General features: G+C 45.7%; 1 protein-coding gene across 31 annotated transcripts in view; it reads right to left on the bottom strand.

Annotated features, from left to right (window-relative positions):
• The window catches only part of LOC110533651 (activator of transcription and developmental regulator AUTS2), a 462,000-nt gene that overhangs the window by 23,779 nt on the left and 419,868 nt on the right, over nt 1–18,353 (bottom strand). For 5 of the 31 annotated variants that reach the window (XM_090186365.1, XM_090186370.1, XM_090186374.1 and 2 more), the window contains exon 1: nt 1,842–2,168. The exons of 19 other annotated variants lie outside the window; for them this stretch is intronic. Coding sequence is in view for 3 of the 12 variants with exons in the window: in XM_090186360.1 (XP_090042486.1) it covers nt 346–424 (79 nt within the window). In the remaining 9 variants the exon portion in view is untranslated. Of the gene's footprint in view, nt 1–345; nt 605–1,841; nt 2,182–18,353 lie in introns of those variants that run through there. 7 more of the 31 variants (XM_090186363.1, XM_090186366.1, XM_090186371.1 and 4 more) reach the window with 4 other exon arrangements.

Raw genomic sequence — 18,353 nt, 5'->3', positions numbered from 1 at the left:
CAGATGCGTGGCCATGTGAGAGGACCAGTGGCCTGAGGGGCTCAGAGGAGAAGACACTGCCAGATAAATGGAGGGAGGGTAAGAGAGAGAATGAGAGAGAGAAAAAAACATGGGAGAGACACTGCCAGATAGATGGAGGGAGGGAGAAGGAGAGAATCCAATATCGCTCCCCCCTAGCAAAAATATCGCAGCCTGGAAAGAGAAACTTAAGATGCCTTAGTTTTAGGTCAAATGCTCTCGCTATTTTGGCAATACGTCTCTGAATGTCATGCCAATTAAGCAATCAACTTGAATTGAAGAGAAACAGACAGAAAGGAGAAAGGAGAGACCAACCTGTTAACTCACCTTGCCAAATCATTTCTATTCTTCTTCCATTCACACATATAATCTCTTGACACAAACGATCAGTCTCAGTCTTCATCATCGTAATGCAGCCATTACCATTACCATTACCATTCCCAGGCCCTCTGAATCTCAGCCACCCACAGCTCAGCTCTGATTACACCAACTCATAATGGCTCTGGACTGTCTGTCTTTCCTATGGCTGACTGCCTGTCCGTTTCTCACTCCAGCAGCATGTGGGATATGTGCTGGCTCCACTGTTAGCCACTTTAACACCGCAGGCCTGAGTGAGCCCTAAGGGTGAGGACTGGGGGGGGGGGGGGGGGGGGGGGGGGGGGGTGTGAGGTAGGAGGACGCTAGGCTCGGTGGCAGTGGTGGGTATCTGGTTTCCAGGCCCAATGGTGAGGACAGTGTTCACCCTTTAGAGAACAAATCTTTATATATCCCATGGGAGATGAGGTCAGGCTATGGTTATGGGCACACTGTCACAGGTGGTGGTGCCCACATAGCATAGGGGGGGGGGGGGGGGCATCCCTAAGGGTTCAGAGCCAGAGAGGATTGGTTGTTCTCACACATAGAAATATAATGTCAAAACTCTGGGAATGGGAATGTCTGTTTAGTAATTATCTTTCTATGTTGTCACACACAGTATGGCCAGGCTGACAGGCCTACTGCAGCTTTGGCTGCCACTGTCACATTTCTCTATCGCCAACCTGTTGTGAAATAATAACACATAAGTGGATTACAGTGCTACTTACTGGCTGTCACAGTGGAGTAACACTACACCCCAACACAAGGCAGCTGTGGAGACAGAGAGAGTGTTGGACCTGGCAGCAAGGCAGCTGAGATGCCTCCTTTCAGGCCCTGATATATTTGCTAGTGATGGTAGGTGGCCCTATCCCTCTCTATCTCTCTCTGTAAACCCTGTATCTCTCCTGGGAGAGAGGAATTGCTAAGAGGCCTTCACCACCACGAACAGTCCAGTTCTGTCAGTCAGCGGTGGGCTTTACCTCTCTAGCCACGCGTGATGCTACTGTCACTCCTCACTCAGCTCATTCACAGCCTGGGCCCCAGAGACTGACACCGAGACTAAGACAGGACAATAGACCTCCATTACCACAAAGCAGTCTGAGGGACCACCCCCCCCACCCACCACAGAGATGTCCTTTCTTACCATTCTCACCATTACTTTAATCTCAGAATCTGCTGGTTGACCTTTACCACAAATGCTTTTTCAATGCCTAAACATGAGCAGTGAGGTGGTCTAGGAGTCTGTCATGTACTGTCAGGTGGTGTGTACATTCAAAGACATACACTTGAAAAAGGATTCTGAATTTTAACTTGCAACATATACTCTCGACACTAAGTAGATTCAGCTCCGGATTTCCCATGTTGAGTTAACAACTTAAGGTTAAGTATACAATAACATAATTTCTCCATTTCTGTCTCTCTCACATCTCTGACACACACACACACACACACACACACAGAAACCCTACCGGTCTACAGGTCCAACTGCCACCTCAGTCGTGTGCTTTGTCCTGCCATATGTCCTCTGTGTGTGGCTCTATTCTCTTATTTTCTGCAGGCAGGCAGACAGACAGACAGACAGACAGACAGACAGACAGGCTCCTTCAGCTCCATAGAGTCCCAATGGGGTCAGTTTAAACCCAGCAGGGCAGCTCGTACCACACACAGAACCACCCAGCCCAGCAGGTCATACCACACAGCCACGGGGTGACTGCTGTGTGTCCTTACAGCAGGACAGGGCTACTCTAGTGGGGCAGACGGCTCCCTCACTCTCTTTCTATCTGATGAGACGCTCCAGCATGCAGCAATGAGGGGCATTTAAGCTTGGCACGCCTGTGGTGTCGAGTAACAATCCCTAGTCCATCTAGTCCCCCCCACCCCTTCTACTCCTCCCTCTCTCTATCCTTCTCTCTCTCTGAGTGTCTTTATCCAGAGGGGTGTGAGTGAGAGTAATTGACTGGCTGCAATCAGGGGAGTGACAGCTCTACTCGACACATTGACACCACCTGATTTCTGTGGGAGGGAGATGGAGATGGAAAGAGAGAGACATACCCCTAGAGAGGCATCAGTCTAGCCCGCTCTGTTTAGAATGGTGGAAGGAAGGAGCTAACACTGGCAAAAAACACTGCTTCTATATCCTCAACGATTATGACTGGGGCTAAATATATCTTACATAAAATGTTATGTACAGTTGAAGTCGGAACTTTACAATCACCTCAGCCAAATACATTTAAACTCAGTTTTTCACAATTCCTGGCATTTAATCCTCGTAAAAATGTCCTGTTTTAGGTCAGTTTATTTTAAGAATGTGAAATGTCAGAATAACAGTAGTTTATTACAACTTGAATTTCTTTCATCACATTCGCAGTGGGTCAGAAGCTTACATACACTCAATTAGTATTTGGTAGCATTGCCTTTAAATTGTTTAACATGGGTCAAATGTTTTGGGTAGCCTTCTACAAGCTTCCCACAATAAGTTGGGTGAATTTTGGCACATTCCTCCTGACAGAGCTGGTGTAACTGAGTCAGGTTTGTAGGCATCCTTGCTCGCACACGCTTTTTCAGTTCTGCCCACACATTTTCGACAGGATTGAGGTCAGGTCTTTGTGATGGCCATTTCAATACCTTGACTTTGTTGTCCTTAAGCCGTTTTGCCAAGTATGGAAGTATGCTTGAGGTCATTGTCCATTTGGAAGACCCATTTGCGACCACGCTTGAACTTCCTGACTGATGTCTTGAGATGTTGCTTCAATATATCCACATCATTTTCATACCTCATGATGCCATCTATTTTGTGAAGTGCACCAGTCCCTCCTGCAGCAAAGCACCCCCACGATATGATGCTGCCACCCCCGTGGTTCACGGTTGGGATGGTGTTCTTGGGCTTGCAAGCTTCCCCCTTTTTCCTCCAAACATAACGATGGTCATTATGGCCAAACAGTTCTATTTGTGTTTCATCAGACCAGAGGACATTTCTCCCCAAAAATATTGCATACTATTGCTTGTACAGATGAGCGTGGTATCTTCAGATGTTTGGAAATTGCTCCCAAGGATGAACCAGACTTGTGGAGGTCTACAAAAAAAAATTGGAGGTCTTGGCTTGGTCTTTCTTTTAATTTTCCTATGATGTCAAGCAAAGAGGCACTGAGTTTGAAGGTAGGCCTTGAAATACATCCACAGGTACACCTCCAATTGACTCAAATGATGTCAATCAGAAGCTTCTAAAGCCATGACATAATATTCTGGAATTTTCCAAGCTGTTTGAAGACACAGTCAACTTAGTGTATGTAAACTTCTGTCCCATTGGAATTGTGATACAGTGAATTACAAGTGAAATAATCTGTCTGTAAACAAAAATGACTTGTGTCATGCACAAAGTAGATGGGGTCCAGCAAAATGAAGGCAGTTATATACAATAAAAAAAAACATGACATTAGATTTCACAACACATTAAGTGTGTGCCCTCAGGCCATGCCTCCCATAGTCTCTTGTGGACTTGTGGACTGTGAAGAGACCTCTGGTGGCATGTCTTGTGGGGTGTGCACGGGTGTCCAAGCTGTGTGCTAGTCATTTAGACATCTTGGTGCGTCAACATGTCAATACTTCTCACAAATACAAATAGTGACGAAGTCAATCTCTCCTCATTATTAATGTTAGCTCTCCATGTACATTTAAGGGCCTGTGTGTGTGTTGTGTGTGTAATGTGCTTTCTCATTACCCCGGGCTCAGGTTTCAGAGTGACTGGATTAACAGCACACCCAGGGTGCAAGAGGGCGAGCACACAAACCCTGGGCTGTTAATGGTCGTCCCTCTCCCCTCCCCTTCCCCCCATTGTGGCCTGCATGGCCCGCTGATGTGGCTGTAAATGTATCTATGTATCTATCTATCCACCAGCAGCACCTAAGGGAGGGAGGGAGGGAAGCCAAGGAATTGGGCCACCCCAATATCTCTCTCTCTTTCTCTCTCTCTCTCTCTCTCTCTCTCTCTCTCTCTCTCTCTCTCTAAGCCCGCACAACCATTTCCCCTTTTAAAAATAACACCACAAATTAGAGGCTAGGTGGCAGAGGTTGGGTTGGTGGGTGGGTGGGTGAAGTTTGATGATGATGAGCTCTGACTGTGTGATTGCTGCCTTCTGAGGCTGGAATGTGGGGCATTAGAAGAAGGGGTTCGGAGGGAGAGGAGAGGTGGGGGGGTTAGACCTGAGCTGTTTATTTGAACAGAGCTGAGCCGCCCAAACAGTCAGCTGCCTCGCTCTTCTCTCAACAAGCCCCTCGGCTTAGAGGGGGGACAACCCAATATCCCCCCTCTTGGACTGCGGCGGGCCCCCGGGGTAGGGTTACGTTATGGTGGGCCGGCAGAAGAAGGTTGAACAATGCAGCCTCTGTTGCCAGGGCTTCCTTCTCAGTCCTCACAGGGGGTGTGGGGTTCCAAATGGCCCCACTGGGCTGGCGGGCAGTGTCAGGTCTGGCCGGGGGATTCATTCATAACAACACTACATGGCAGAGAGAGAAAGGGGCTTCTGGGGTTATTGGGACTCGGGGAAGGGCCTCCGCCTCGCCTCGCTCTCCTCCACTTCACCTACACAGCCCAAGAGAAGCCCCAGAACAGCCCCAAAGAAGTAACAACAGTAAGAGCTAAAACAGACCAGGACCCAACACCGCTGCCACAGCCTGTTGGCTTTCCCTTTGAAAATGCCTCAAAAAAAGGCCCTTCTAAGATGTCGGCTTTACACAAAAACTTGACACATGGAATAAAGTGGGAACTCTAAAACCACAAAATCAAATAGTTCCTGCTAGGAACGGACTGAACCAAGTGGAGTAATCTTTAACAGATGCGACAATCCGTAGGATGTTGATGTGCTTCAGAAGGCTTATAAAAGCCTGGCCAGAGACGGAGAGGGAGAACCAATGGGCCTGCATGGTGATCAAATTGAACATTTCACAGTTCATTAGGCTTTGCTTATATCAAATGCACATGCTCAACTTTATTTTTCAATATATACACTGAGTGTGCAAAACATTAGGAATACCTTCCCTTTTGCTCTCAGGGCATGGACTCTACAAGGTGTCGAAAGCATTCCACAGGGATGCTGGCCCATGTTGACTCCAATGCTTCCCACAGTTGTATCAAGTTGGCTGGATGTCCTTTGGATGGTGGACCATTCTTGATGCACACGGGAAACATTTTGAGCGTGAAAAACCCAGCAGCGGTGCAGTTCTTGACACACTAAAACCGGTGCGCCTGGCACCTGCTACCATACCCCGTTCAAAGGCACTTCAATCTTTGGTCTTAACCCTCTGAAAGGTACACATACACAATCCATGTCTCAATTGTCTCAAGTCTTAAAAACCCTTCTTTAATAAACTGTCTCCTCTCTGCACCTACACTGATTTAAGTGACATCAATAAGGGATCATAGCTCTCACCTGGATTCACCTGGTCAGTTTATGCCATGGAAAGAGCAGGTGTTCTTAATGTTTTGTAAACTCAGTGTATTTAACTAAATTTACACACACACAAGCATAACCCACCACAAATGAAGCATGTCCTCGATGCCCTCGCTATGCCGACATCTCTCTCTTGCCCTGTGTAATGGTACACCAACAGCAGAGGGCGATGTTGCACTGGCCATTGAGACTAGGCTTAGGCGGCTACATCACTCACTATTATATCAGCCTAGCTCCACTCCCAACTCTTCAGCCATACTAATCTGGTGCGTCTTAATGAACCAACACTGGGACAAATGACAGCCAGACTGTGGTGGCTGGGGTAGTATTCATAGGAAGTGTACTGGAAACACATGTAGGCCTATTTGGGTCAGGTTTGAGCTGCTAACTAACAACACTCTGTAGTCAGGTCTAATACGCCTGACCCTTGGGGCATTGGTTTGAACCCTGCATATTTATGAGGAGAGAAAAGAGAGAGTCAAAAAAAGATAACCTCTTCTCTTGGGGAGCAATTAAAGCCTTGCATTCATCAACCCGGGCCAGATTCCTCCTTCCTCTCTCTCTCTCTCCCTCTCTCACACCAGCCTGGGCACCAGCTGTGTGTGCCTTCAACTTTATCCTCCATCTCCAGAGTTCAGTGTTTACGGTTTCAGCCCGTAACCCTGCCCCCCCTCTGGGACCACAGTGGTGGAGAGGAGAGGGGCGGAGATGGGGTATACCACCCATGTGCTGTGCTTCCCCTTCAGACTGTTCACACCGGGTCCCCTACTGAAAAAGAACCCTCCATCTCAGAGCCCAGACGGTTGTGTGTAACGACAACATTGCCTGGTTTTCACTTTCTCTAGGTTGGTCTAAGCAGACTGGAGATCCCATGTCACTATGGGGACTAGGGGTATTGCCATCAGGTCTAATGTACCTCACACAGGAAACTGCTTCCACATGAAGGAAACCTGGCTGGCCAGACACAAAAAAACAAAAAAAAATGGTGTTTCTGTTTCTCTAAACTTCACACAGACTCCCTATGGAGCTCTCAGTACAATACAGCACTGATACATTTAGTAACATATTTACAGTGGGCCTACCCTCCCAACATCACAGTAATCAGTAGCAGAGCTCCAATACTGCTTCACACAACCCAGAGCACCACCGCCATCGCTGCTGCTGCCCTCAGGGTGAACCTCTTGACAGTAAAACAGTAATCTAACAGTAATCACAACCAGGGAATCTAATCCTGGTGTTAATCCCATCATGTCGAAGGATTTCAGTCTGCCAGGCTGAAGCCGCATGTCTGTGGAGCTCCAAGTAGCGTCCAGTCATCACATGTTTCCACATCCACATCTGCCTAGGAGTGATATAAAATAGCAGTGGTTAAGTTTCTTTGAAAGGGAGAAAGGTAGAATAAGACTAACAGGAGGATATATGCGGTTGAGGAGACAGGAGCGTCTAGTCTGCCCCTGGCCTTGGCTGGTATTGGTAAACAAATCCATCCATGCATTGACATGGTAACGAGGGTGGACTAGTCTCCTGACACACATACACAACTTGGCCACCATGGGGCCTCATTAGTATACGGACACACACACACACACACACACACACACACACACACACACACACACACACACAGACACACACACACAGACACACACACACACACACACACACACACACACACACACACACACACACACACACACACACACACACACACACACACACACACACACACACACACACACACACACACACACACACACACACACACACACCCCCCTTGCTAATGCCTACCACAGGGACCACTGACTGACACAGGCATAATTTATGGTGTGTTATCGTGCTAGGGGAATAAGCTGCTCTGGCCCTTAATAGAGCATGATCTGGAAGAAGAGTGGTTAATGTAACATCAGATCACTGGATGGATGCTGACCTGTTTGAGAGGGGGGGGGGGTGACTGGGTTTCCCTTGTGACTGACAGCGTGGGTTTTCTGGATTCATCATCTCCACCAATCAGCAGCCTCCATCACACAAGCCTCACTGACACATCAACTCTGGAGATGGCTCATTTGAATGACCCAAAGAATGTTAATAGAGTTTCTATTTTTTGAATAAGCATGTATTTCCCATACATTTCCCATGTATTTCCATCCCCTACAATTACTGTATATGATATTTTGATCACGTGGACTGGGATATGTTCCGGGTTGCCTCTCAGTATAACATTGACACATACACTGACAACAACGCATCACCAGGGGCAAACTACCTGCCCTCCAGGACACCTACACCACCCGATGTCACAGGAAGGCCATAAAGATCATCAAGGACAACAACCACCCGAGCCACTGCCTGTTCACCCCGCTATCATCCAGAAGGCGAGGTCAGTACAGGTGCATCAAAGCTGGGACCGAGAGACTGAAAAACAGCTTCTATCTCAAGGCCATCAGACTGTTAAACAGCCACCACTAACATTGAGTGGCTGCTGCCAACACACTGACTCAACTCCAGCCACTTTAATAATGGGAATTGATGGGAAATGATGTAAAATATATCACTAGCCACTTTAAACAATGCTACCTAATATAATGTTTACATACCCTACATTATTCATCTCATATGTATATACTGTACTCTATATCATCTACTGCATCTTTATGTAATACATGTATCACTAGCCACTTGAACTATGCCACTTTGTTTACATACTCATCTCATATGTATATACTGCACCCAATACCATCTACTGTATCTTGCCTATGCCGCTCTGTATCATCACTCATTCATATATCTTTATGTACATATTCTTTATCCCCTTACACTTGTGTCTATAAGGTAGTAGTTTTGAAATTGTTAGCTAGATTACTTGTTGGTTATTACTGCATTGTCGGAACTAGAAGCACAAGCATTTTGCTACACTCGCATTAACATCTGCTAACCATGTGTATGTGACAAATAAAATTTGATTTGATTTGACACGGTGACTGAGTTCATCGGGAAGTGTATAGGGGATGTTGTTTCCATTATGACGATTAAAACCTATCCAAACCAAAAAACAAAAGGATAGATGGCAGCATTTGCAAAAAACTGAAAGCGCGAACCATCGCATTTAACCACGGAAAGGTGACTGGGAATATGGTTGAATACAAACAGTCCAGTTATGCCCTCTGTAAGGCAATCAAACAGGCAACACGTCAGTACAGGGATAAAGTGGAGTTGCAATTCAATGGCTCAGACACGAGACGTATGTGGCAGGGACTCCAGATAATCACGGATTATAAATGGAAAACAAGCCACATCGCGGACACTGATGTCTTGCTCCTGGACAAGCTAAACACCTTCTACGTCTGCTTTGAGGATAACACAGTGCCACCGACACGGGTCGCTCCCGAGGACTGTATACTCTCGTTCTCTGTGGCCGACGTCAGTAAGACATTTAGGAGTGTTAACGATCCTAAGGCTGCCGACTCAGGCAGCATCCCTAGCCCCGTCCTCAGAGCATGCGCAGACCAGCTGGCTGGAGTGTTTACAGACATATTCAATCTTTCCCTATGCCAGTCTGCTGTCCCCACTTGCTTCAATATGTCCACTATTATTCCTGTACCCAAAAAGCGAATGTAACTGAACTAAATGACTATAGCCCTGTAGCACTCACTTGTCATCATGAAGTGCTTTGAGAGGCTAGTTAAGGATCATATCACCTCAACCTTACCTGACACCCTAGACCCACTGAAATTTAAATACCGCCCCAAAAGATCCACTGACGATGCAATCGCCATAGCACTGCACACTGCCGTATCCCATCTGGACAAGAGGAATACCTATGTAGGAATGCTGTTAATTGATTACAGCTCAGCCTTCAGCAACATAGTACTCTCCAAGCTCAACATTAAGCTCAACATTAAGCTCGGGCCCCTGTGTCTGAACCCCGCCCTGTGCAACTGGGTCCTGGACTTCCTGACGAGCTGCCCCCAGGTGGTGAAGGTAAGCAACAACACCTCCACTACGCTGATCCACAACACAGGGGCCCCACAAGGGTGCGTGCTCAGCCCCGTCGTGTACTCCCTGTTCACCCACGACTGCGTGTCCACGCAAGCCTCCATTTCAATCATCAAGTTTGCAGACGACACAACAGTTGTAGGCCTGATTACCAACAATGACGAGACAGTCTACAGGGAGGAGGTGAGAGCCTCTTCTCCCTCAATCTCAACAAAACGAAGGAGCTGATCGTGGACTTCAGGAGACAGCAGCGGGAGCACGCCCCCATCCACATTGACAGTCCACAGTGGAGAAGGTGAAAAGCTTCAAGTTCCTCGGCGTACACATCCCTGACAATCTGAAATGGTCCACTCACACAGACAGTGTGGTGAAGAAGGCGCAACAGCGGAGGCTGAATAAATTTGGCTTGGCCCCTAAGATCATCACAAACTTTTACAGATGCATCATTGGGAGCATCTTGTCGGGTTATAGCACTGCACTGTCCGCAACCACAGGGCTCTCCAGGGGGTGGTGTGGTCAGCCCAACACATCACTGGGGAACACTCCCTACCCTCCAGGACATCTACAGCACCCGGGGTCACAGGAAGGCCAAGAAGATCATCAAAGACCTCAGCCACCGAGCCACGGCATGTTCACCCCGCTATCTTCCAGAAGGTGAGGTCAGGTCAGGTGCATCAAAGGAGAAGGTGATTCACTCAATCCAACCAGGATACTGGGTGTGGACCCAGTCCCTGAGGAGAATAGATGGGAAGCAGCCCCATTGGGAAGGCCCATACCAGGTTCTGTTAAACCACCGCCTTTAGAATAGCTGAGAGAGTCACTTGGGTCCACGTTAGCCACTGCAAGAAGGTATGTACACATATAGGCACCGTTGATCACACACAGAGTTAGGAGAAGAACCGAGTACCAACAGGGTCCGGGGGTTACCTCCTTAACGAAGATTTGCTATCCCGACCGTTCATCACTGTGGGTGATCCTAGAAGTGTGAGTATGGGGTGGTACCTAGCAGACAGACTAAGGGCAGGAGAGGGTTGGTGGTTTTTGGGAAGAGTAGGGGCTCTGAGCTGCATCCTAGTCTTGGAAACCTCTCTGATACATCCAGATCCACCACCTGCCGATACTAATTATAGGACGCCATTGTCTTTGATAAGAAGTAAAATATTAACTATATAACACACTGATGAGTGACTTACAGAATAAGGAGTCAAAGAAGATCAAGATGTAGGATTTAAGGTAAACATTAAACAATTCCCTAGGAAAGCAAATAACTTTACAGGGATTGGGTTGTCCAGATTGAAGTACTCGGTCAACCCACCTCAGGTCACTTTAACTCCTGATGAGTACCAGTGTTATAGATACAAGAGTGGCACTGAGAACTTAGATGATTCTAATGGCTGAAAGGTAATCGTTAATGTGACTGACTTAGGTTTGGAAGTACAGGAGAAGATTCTTAACCTCACAGCACCTAGAACTGGTGTAGGGTGTGCTCGTACCAGCAAAGGACGCATACGACAGAAACTATCAAAAAGGGTGGTTATTGGTCCAACCAGTTCGAGTTAGTCATCAGAGGCCAGTTATAGGAGACTAAAGTAGGCACAGGAGGAGTTTTGACCAGGATGGGAGTAGCTTTGTCTAGATGGATGTTATTGGCATCCTCAGGGAAGTTACAGATTAATACAAAGCTATGAATCAAATAGGTGAAGACTTTACCACTACGTTCTTTTGGTGGTTGACAATAAATAAAAATGTGGATTAGATTAATGACCTCTATTATAATCAACAGAGATTTGTGAATGATACTGGGGATGCAGTAAAGGGGTTCTCTGACCAATTATCCGCCACCTCCCTCATGACCTGGTAAAATAGACTGACTCTTGATATGTTCATTGGCAGAAAAGGGTGGGGTAGGTAGAATGATTGGGGTTCATTGCTGTACGTTTATTTTTTAATAACACAGCTCCAGACGGATCAGTGACCAAGGCCCTGGCTGGTTTATCCACATTAGCTCACGAATTAGCAGAGAACTCTGGGGTGGATAATTATCTAACAAATTGGTTGGACAGTATGTTTGGGAAATGGAAAAATGTCATAATCACTGTGTTGAGGGCAACTTTCACCTGTATGAATGTTTTGGTTCTGTGTGGATGCTGTTTGGTCCCATGTGTGAGAGGTTTGATCACCAGGACTCTGGAGAGGTCAATGACGCAACAGATGGTGAGGTACGGACCGATTCCAAGCTCTGACCAGTGGGGTGACGAATACAGAGCTCCAGGCCTAGAAGAAGGCTTTGTTTCTTTTACCTACGAGGAGCCAATGTGGGACAATTGTTTATGTTTAGACTGTTTTTTAGGAAGATTTGTAATAAGCATCCTAACAGGAAGAGTTATAATTGGATTGGCATAGAACAGTCATTGATGAATATCGAATGTACATACATGTATTGGATTGGATTATTCTTGTACACCATTTATGTTTCCATATAGTGTTTGATGTCTCAGTGTGTATTATTTAGTCATTAAGGGTGGATTGATAATGGAATTTCTATGTTTAAATTAATGATTAGAATATTCCACCCTGAAACCATATAACTGTATGAAATTGATTAAAATCATAAAATTATTATTAATGATGTGTGTCGTTTTAGTCAGTAAAAGTATAATTAATGATGTGTGTAGTTTTAGTCAGAATTAGGGTAAAACAATATATCTGTACAATATATCTTTATAGTATCTTAAACACAGACTGTCTGAGCAAAATTCGGTGCTGAAACCTGGCTAGGCTGGGAGATTTGGGAGAGGGCAGGGAGTACTTCTCACGGTCCCCCTAATCTTGGGGGAGGACAGGGAGTGCTTCTCACGGTCTCCCTAATCTTTGTCGGCTGGGTAGTGATTCAGTATGTGCGGAGGATACCTACTGTTTGTGTGTGAAGGTATGTGCGTAAGGAGCCTGTATAAAATGGATGGTTTTGTACAACGGACTAGGATGTCCTCATGAATAAACATTTTGTCTATTGTAGCTGTGACTCTGTCTGTTTCATTCAACCATAATCTTACAAATTCTGGGTTGCAGACTGAGCAGTTTAATTGAAGTTCAGAGGAAATCAAAGACGTACCTACAGCCCGGGAGTTACCCAGGGACCTTGACTCCCTCATAGCCTTTACTATAAGAATTGATGGGCACCTACGGGAACGCAGGAGGTCTGGTCTCAGCTACACTCGCTCGTCCATGGTTTCTCCCTTGTCTCTGAAGAACCCCGGAAGTCCCCAACGCCTGCATTCCCGAGAGAATCTGAAATTCCCCGAGCTCCCTTCAAGGATCATCGGGGACTCTTTTACTCCTGTGCCCATGCAACTGGGCAGGGCTAGATTGTCTCCTAGTGAATGTTTACGCAGGCTGAGCTCCAACAGTTGTCTGTATTGTGGTACTACAGGATATTACATAGCCACCTGTCCAGTAAAAAAACAGTCAGTAGGTACGGGTACGCTGGTGGGCCATACAGGGAGTCTCCAAACATAGTCTCCGATCGGGGTCGTCCAGGTTCTGGAAGGCATTCTGCACCCTCATTGGGGCATCGGCCAGCCTGTCCTCTGGGTTTCATCCCCAGTCTAACGGGCAATCAGAGCGAGCCAATCAGGACCTGGAGACTACTTTTCGCTGCCTCATCTCTGCCAACCCCATCACCTGGAGCCAGCAACTTGTGTGGGTGGAGTACGCCATTATACCAGAGTATAATGTTCTAAATCCATTATAGTATCCATATCACAAACAATCTACAAACTCTAGAATCACAGTTTACTCTGTTCATGTCCAAAGTCCACACTCACTTACGAAGCCAAGCCTAACATCAGCACCAATGTCCTTGTAACCAAACTACTGTACACCAGTTGAGTAGAAAGCTTGGCAATTGGGGGAAACAGAGACTAAGGGGGGTATAGAGAAATGCTGGCTTCTCTTCAGTCCCACCACACTTACCATCCACGCAAACATCTCCCAGGGGCGGACAGACAGGGGAAGACTGAAGGGTTTTAACTTTGATCACTGAAGTGTGGCCCTTTCAAATGTTTGTGTTTGAGAAGGTAGCCTTTAATTTGGCCTGCAATGGGTTGCAGGCTGTCTGGTTTAGCCAGAGAACAAACCCTCAGTGACCTCTTTGTGTCAGGAGAGGTAGAGGACGAGGGATTAGGGAAGGAGAAGTGTCAGACTGGAACGCTGTGTGTGTTTCTATACACCACCACCCCCCAGACCCAGGAACTGCTCCACCACTGAGGTCATGACAGGTGCAGCACATTCATTACACTAGGGTACAAAGCCTGCCGTACATGGGGAAATAGTACACTACTGTTCATTTCACTGGTTCATATTAGTATAAATATATATATAGTGGTAGAGGATTAATATCCCATTGCTTATATGATTATAACAGGGCTTTTAAGATTATAACAAGTTTGTTATTATGAACACATTTTATTTATACCAGTATTTTGAAAGTAAAACAGAAAGAACAGTGATATTGTCAACATCTCTTCCTGTCTGTCTCTCTCTCACTGCACACACACCCAGCCAATGCATCACTCTATAGGCTTTGAGAGAGAGAGAGAGAGAGAGAGAGAGAGAGAGAGAGAGAGAGAGAGAGAGAGAGAGAGAGAGAGAGAGAGAGAGAGAGAGAGAAATAGAAAGAAAGAAAGAAAGAAAGAAAGGAGGGTAGCCATTGTCTGCAGCAGTAAATCAGCCACTAGTGATTTGTTAACCTTTGTGTGGCCATATGTCAGCAGATGAGGCATGGTTGGAGTGGCTCCTTTCATGGCCCTGAATTATAGCCTCTCTTTACCCTGCAGCCACGGGCACGGAGGAGAGGAGGGAGACATCTTACCTCCACACACACAGAACAGGATATTGAGCTAACCTATACATCCATTGTCACACATTAAACAACCCTGGTTGGAGACAGATCCTCGCTAAATATACATACCACCAAGGAGAGATCTTTGGAAGGTGGAATAAACCTGGTATTAGAGGTACAGTGGGGTCCGAAATGATTGACACCTATGATAAAGATGAGCAATAATGTCTGTATAAAATAAATAATTCAAATACTGAGCTATATTTTATTCCCAAAAAAAGGGAAAATAATATAATTTTATACTAAGGCAAATGCTCAGAGAAAGAGATTTTATTGAACAAGTAATTTAAAAAAGACATTGTTGAATGAAGTAGTCAAAAGTTTAGTACTGGTCCCATATTTCTAGCACGCTATGACAACATCAAAGTTTGTGACTCTACAAACTTGTTGGATGCATTTGCAGTTTGTTTTGGTAGTGTTTTCGATTATTTTGTGCTTAATATAAATGAATGCTAAATAATTGATTGTGTCATTTGAGTCACTTTTATTGTAAATAAGAATAGAATATGTTTCTAAACACTTCTAGATGAATGTGGCTACCATGATTATGGATAATCCTGAATGAATCCTGAAATATAATGAGTAAGAAAGTTAGAGGGTCAAAGATCATACCCCTAAGACGCGCTAACCTCCCCTGTTATTGGTAATGGGGCTGCAGGTAGCCTAGTGGTTAGAGCATTGGACTTGTAACTGAAAGGTTGCAAAATCGAGTCCCTGAGCAGACAAGGTAAAAATCTGAGGCTTTAGGGTATGATCTTTGACCCTCTGTAATTCTCACTCATCATTATTTACGATTGAAGGGTGTCAATAATTCTGACCCCTACCTTTTTGAGAGTCAATTGTATTAGCATAAAATAATATAATTGCCCCAAAATGTTTTACTTATAAAAATTTACTGAATAAATGTATAAACGCAACATGCAACAATTTTTTAATTTTCAATTTATTTAAATTTGACCCCCTTTTCGTGGTATCCAATTGTTAGTAGTTACTATCTTGTCTCATCGCTACAACTCCCGTACAGGCTCGGGAGAGACGAAGGTCGAAAGCCATGCGTCCTCCGAAACACAACCCAACCAAGCTGCACTGCTTCTTAACACAACGCGCATCCAACCCGGAAGCCAGCTGCACCTGGTGACCTGGTTAGCGCGCACTGCGCCCGGCCCGCCACAGGAGTCGCTAGTGCGCGATGAGACAAGGATATCCCTACCGGCCAAGCCCTCCCTAACCCGGACGACGCTAGGCAAATTGTGCGTTGCCCCATGGAACTCCCGGTCGCGGCCGGCTGCGACAGAGCCTGGGCTCAAACCCAGAGTCTCTGTTGGCACAGCTAGCACTGCGATGCAGTGCCCTAGACCACTGCACCACCCGGGAGGCCCCAACATGCAACAATTTCAACAATTTTACTGAGTTACAGTTCATATAAGAAAATCTGTCAATTGAAATAATTCATTAGGCGCTAATCTAAGATTTCACATGTCTGGGAAGGGGAGTAGCCATGGATTTGCTTGAGAGGGCATAGGCCCACCCACTTGGGAGCCAGGCCCAGCCAATCAGAATGAGTTTTTCCCCACAAAAAGGCTTTATTACAGACAGAAATACTCCTCAGTTTCATCATCAGTCCGGGTGGCTGGTGTCAGACGATCCCGCAGGTGAAGAAGTCGGAAGTGGAGGTCCTGGGCTGGCATGGTTACACGTGGTCTTCGGTTATGAGGCGGGATGGATGTACTGCCAAATTCTCTAAAACAATGTTGGAGGTGGCTTATGGTAGAGAAATTAACATTAAATTATCTGGCAACAGCTCTGGTGGACATTCCTGCAGTCAGCATGCCAATTGCAAGTTCCCTCAAAAACTTTAGACATCTGTGGCATTATGTTGTGTGACAAAACTGCACATTTTACAGTGGCCTTTTATTGTCCCCAGCACAAGGTTCACCTGTTTAATGTTCATGCTGTTTAATCAGCTTCTTGATATGCCACACATGTCAGGTGGATGGATTATCTTGGTAAAGGAGAAATGCTCACTAACAGGGATGTAAGCAAATTTGTGCACCAAATTTGAGCAAAATAAGCTTTTTGTGCATGTGTCCATTTTCTGGGTTCTTTTACTTCATCTCATGAAACATGGGACCAACACTTTACATGTTGCGATTATATTTTTGTTCAGTATAACTCATAATTTGAATTATGTATTTTATACGTTCATTATTCCGGACCTCATCTGTACACTTGGTAATCGGATTCTTCCAATCACAGCTAATGGATGTAAGTGGATCATATTACAGACTTCTGTCAGGGATGTTGAAGAGTGTTTCACTCACTGTAGTGGCTGTGTGTGTTTATATAAGACTAACAATAAAAGTGCTTTTATATTCCAACATTGTTGTGTCTTTTTTTCTACAGTGTTGTGTCTGGAAGGGACAGCTAGTGCCATATGAATCACCTCTCACCCTACCAGGAAGAGAACCAAGTCTGTGCCTCGGCCAATCAGAGGCGGGTCATCTTTCCACTGTGTACCAGGCCAAGTTCTGTCCTGGTCTCCAAAACCCAAACAGAAGGTTGAGGTCTATTGGAAGGCACAGCACAGTAAAGGCTGTGGCTACTGTAGTGTAAACCAATGATGGTGCTGCTGTGAAAGGCTAACTGGCCCTCCTAATACACTGAATAGGTCACCATCATCTGTGTTGCTCCAGATCAGTGTGTAATAGTTCCCTATTGCATCTTTACATCATCTGATTATTAAAGTAGAAGGCAGCCCACAGTGCAGGACCGACACAGTACTGTCAGCCAGAGAGAGGGGAAAAGAGAGAAAAGAGAGAGTCAACCTCTCAGCTCCCTCCTACACACGTGTAAAACACTCAGAGGCCATTCTGCTGCCTGAAGAGCTCTCCACGACAATCCAGAGAGCTCTTCAACCCGTTACTGTCACAAAGTTCACCTCCGCTATTTTCTCTTTACCTTGCTTCTTTTTTTTTTTAAACAATGTCATCAGTGGCGTAAATTACACCTTCCACATCGCACATTACTCTCTCTCTCTCCCCTCCGGAGGCAGACACACTCAAGCACTTCGCTGGCTGGCTGGGCACTTCTCGTCTGGCGCTGCTCCCTGGGTCTCACCATAGCAGTTTCATTTTCACATTAGCTCCGGTAAAGCTTTGGTGAAACCAGCCTTTCAGCTGAAGCACTGAGAGAGGAGGGGACAGCAGAGCAGTCTCCCTCTCTCCTAGTACTTCAACCCTTACAGACTGAACTCACCTCCTTTCATATCTGAGCCATAGGAAAAAAATATGTCAAACTGGGGAATTGTTTATGATGAAATGTCAAGAAATAACTATGTAATTCATTGGTGGCTAACTTGTAATTATAGAGTATTACTGGCTGAGAAAGTATGACATGTCCCTAATACTGTACATCGTCTAAGTTTCCCTGTGTCAAAGCAAGTAAAGCAAATAAATTTAATCAGATATCAACTGTACCATCTGGTGTAGACAATAATTAAATTACCACTGCAATGTCATTACATATTTTCTCCCTCTAAGTAATAACAATATGATCCAGTGACTGTCTGTCTGTCTGTCTGCCTGCCTGTCTGTCTGTCTGTCTGTCTGTCTGTCTGTCTGTCTGTCTGTCTGTCTGTCTGTC

This window comes from Oncorhynchus mykiss, chromosome 10 (assembly GCF_057628025.1).
Source record: "Oncorhynchus mykiss isolate SJ-2025 chromosome 10, ASM5762802v1, whole genome shotgun sequence".
Taxonomy (NCBI): Eukaryota; Metazoa; Chordata; class Actinopteri; order Salmoniformes; family Salmonidae; genus Oncorhynchus; species Oncorhynchus mykiss.
The sequence above is the reverse complement of the archived record's forward strand: the minus strand, read 5'-3'. Positions and strand labels throughout refer to the sequence as shown.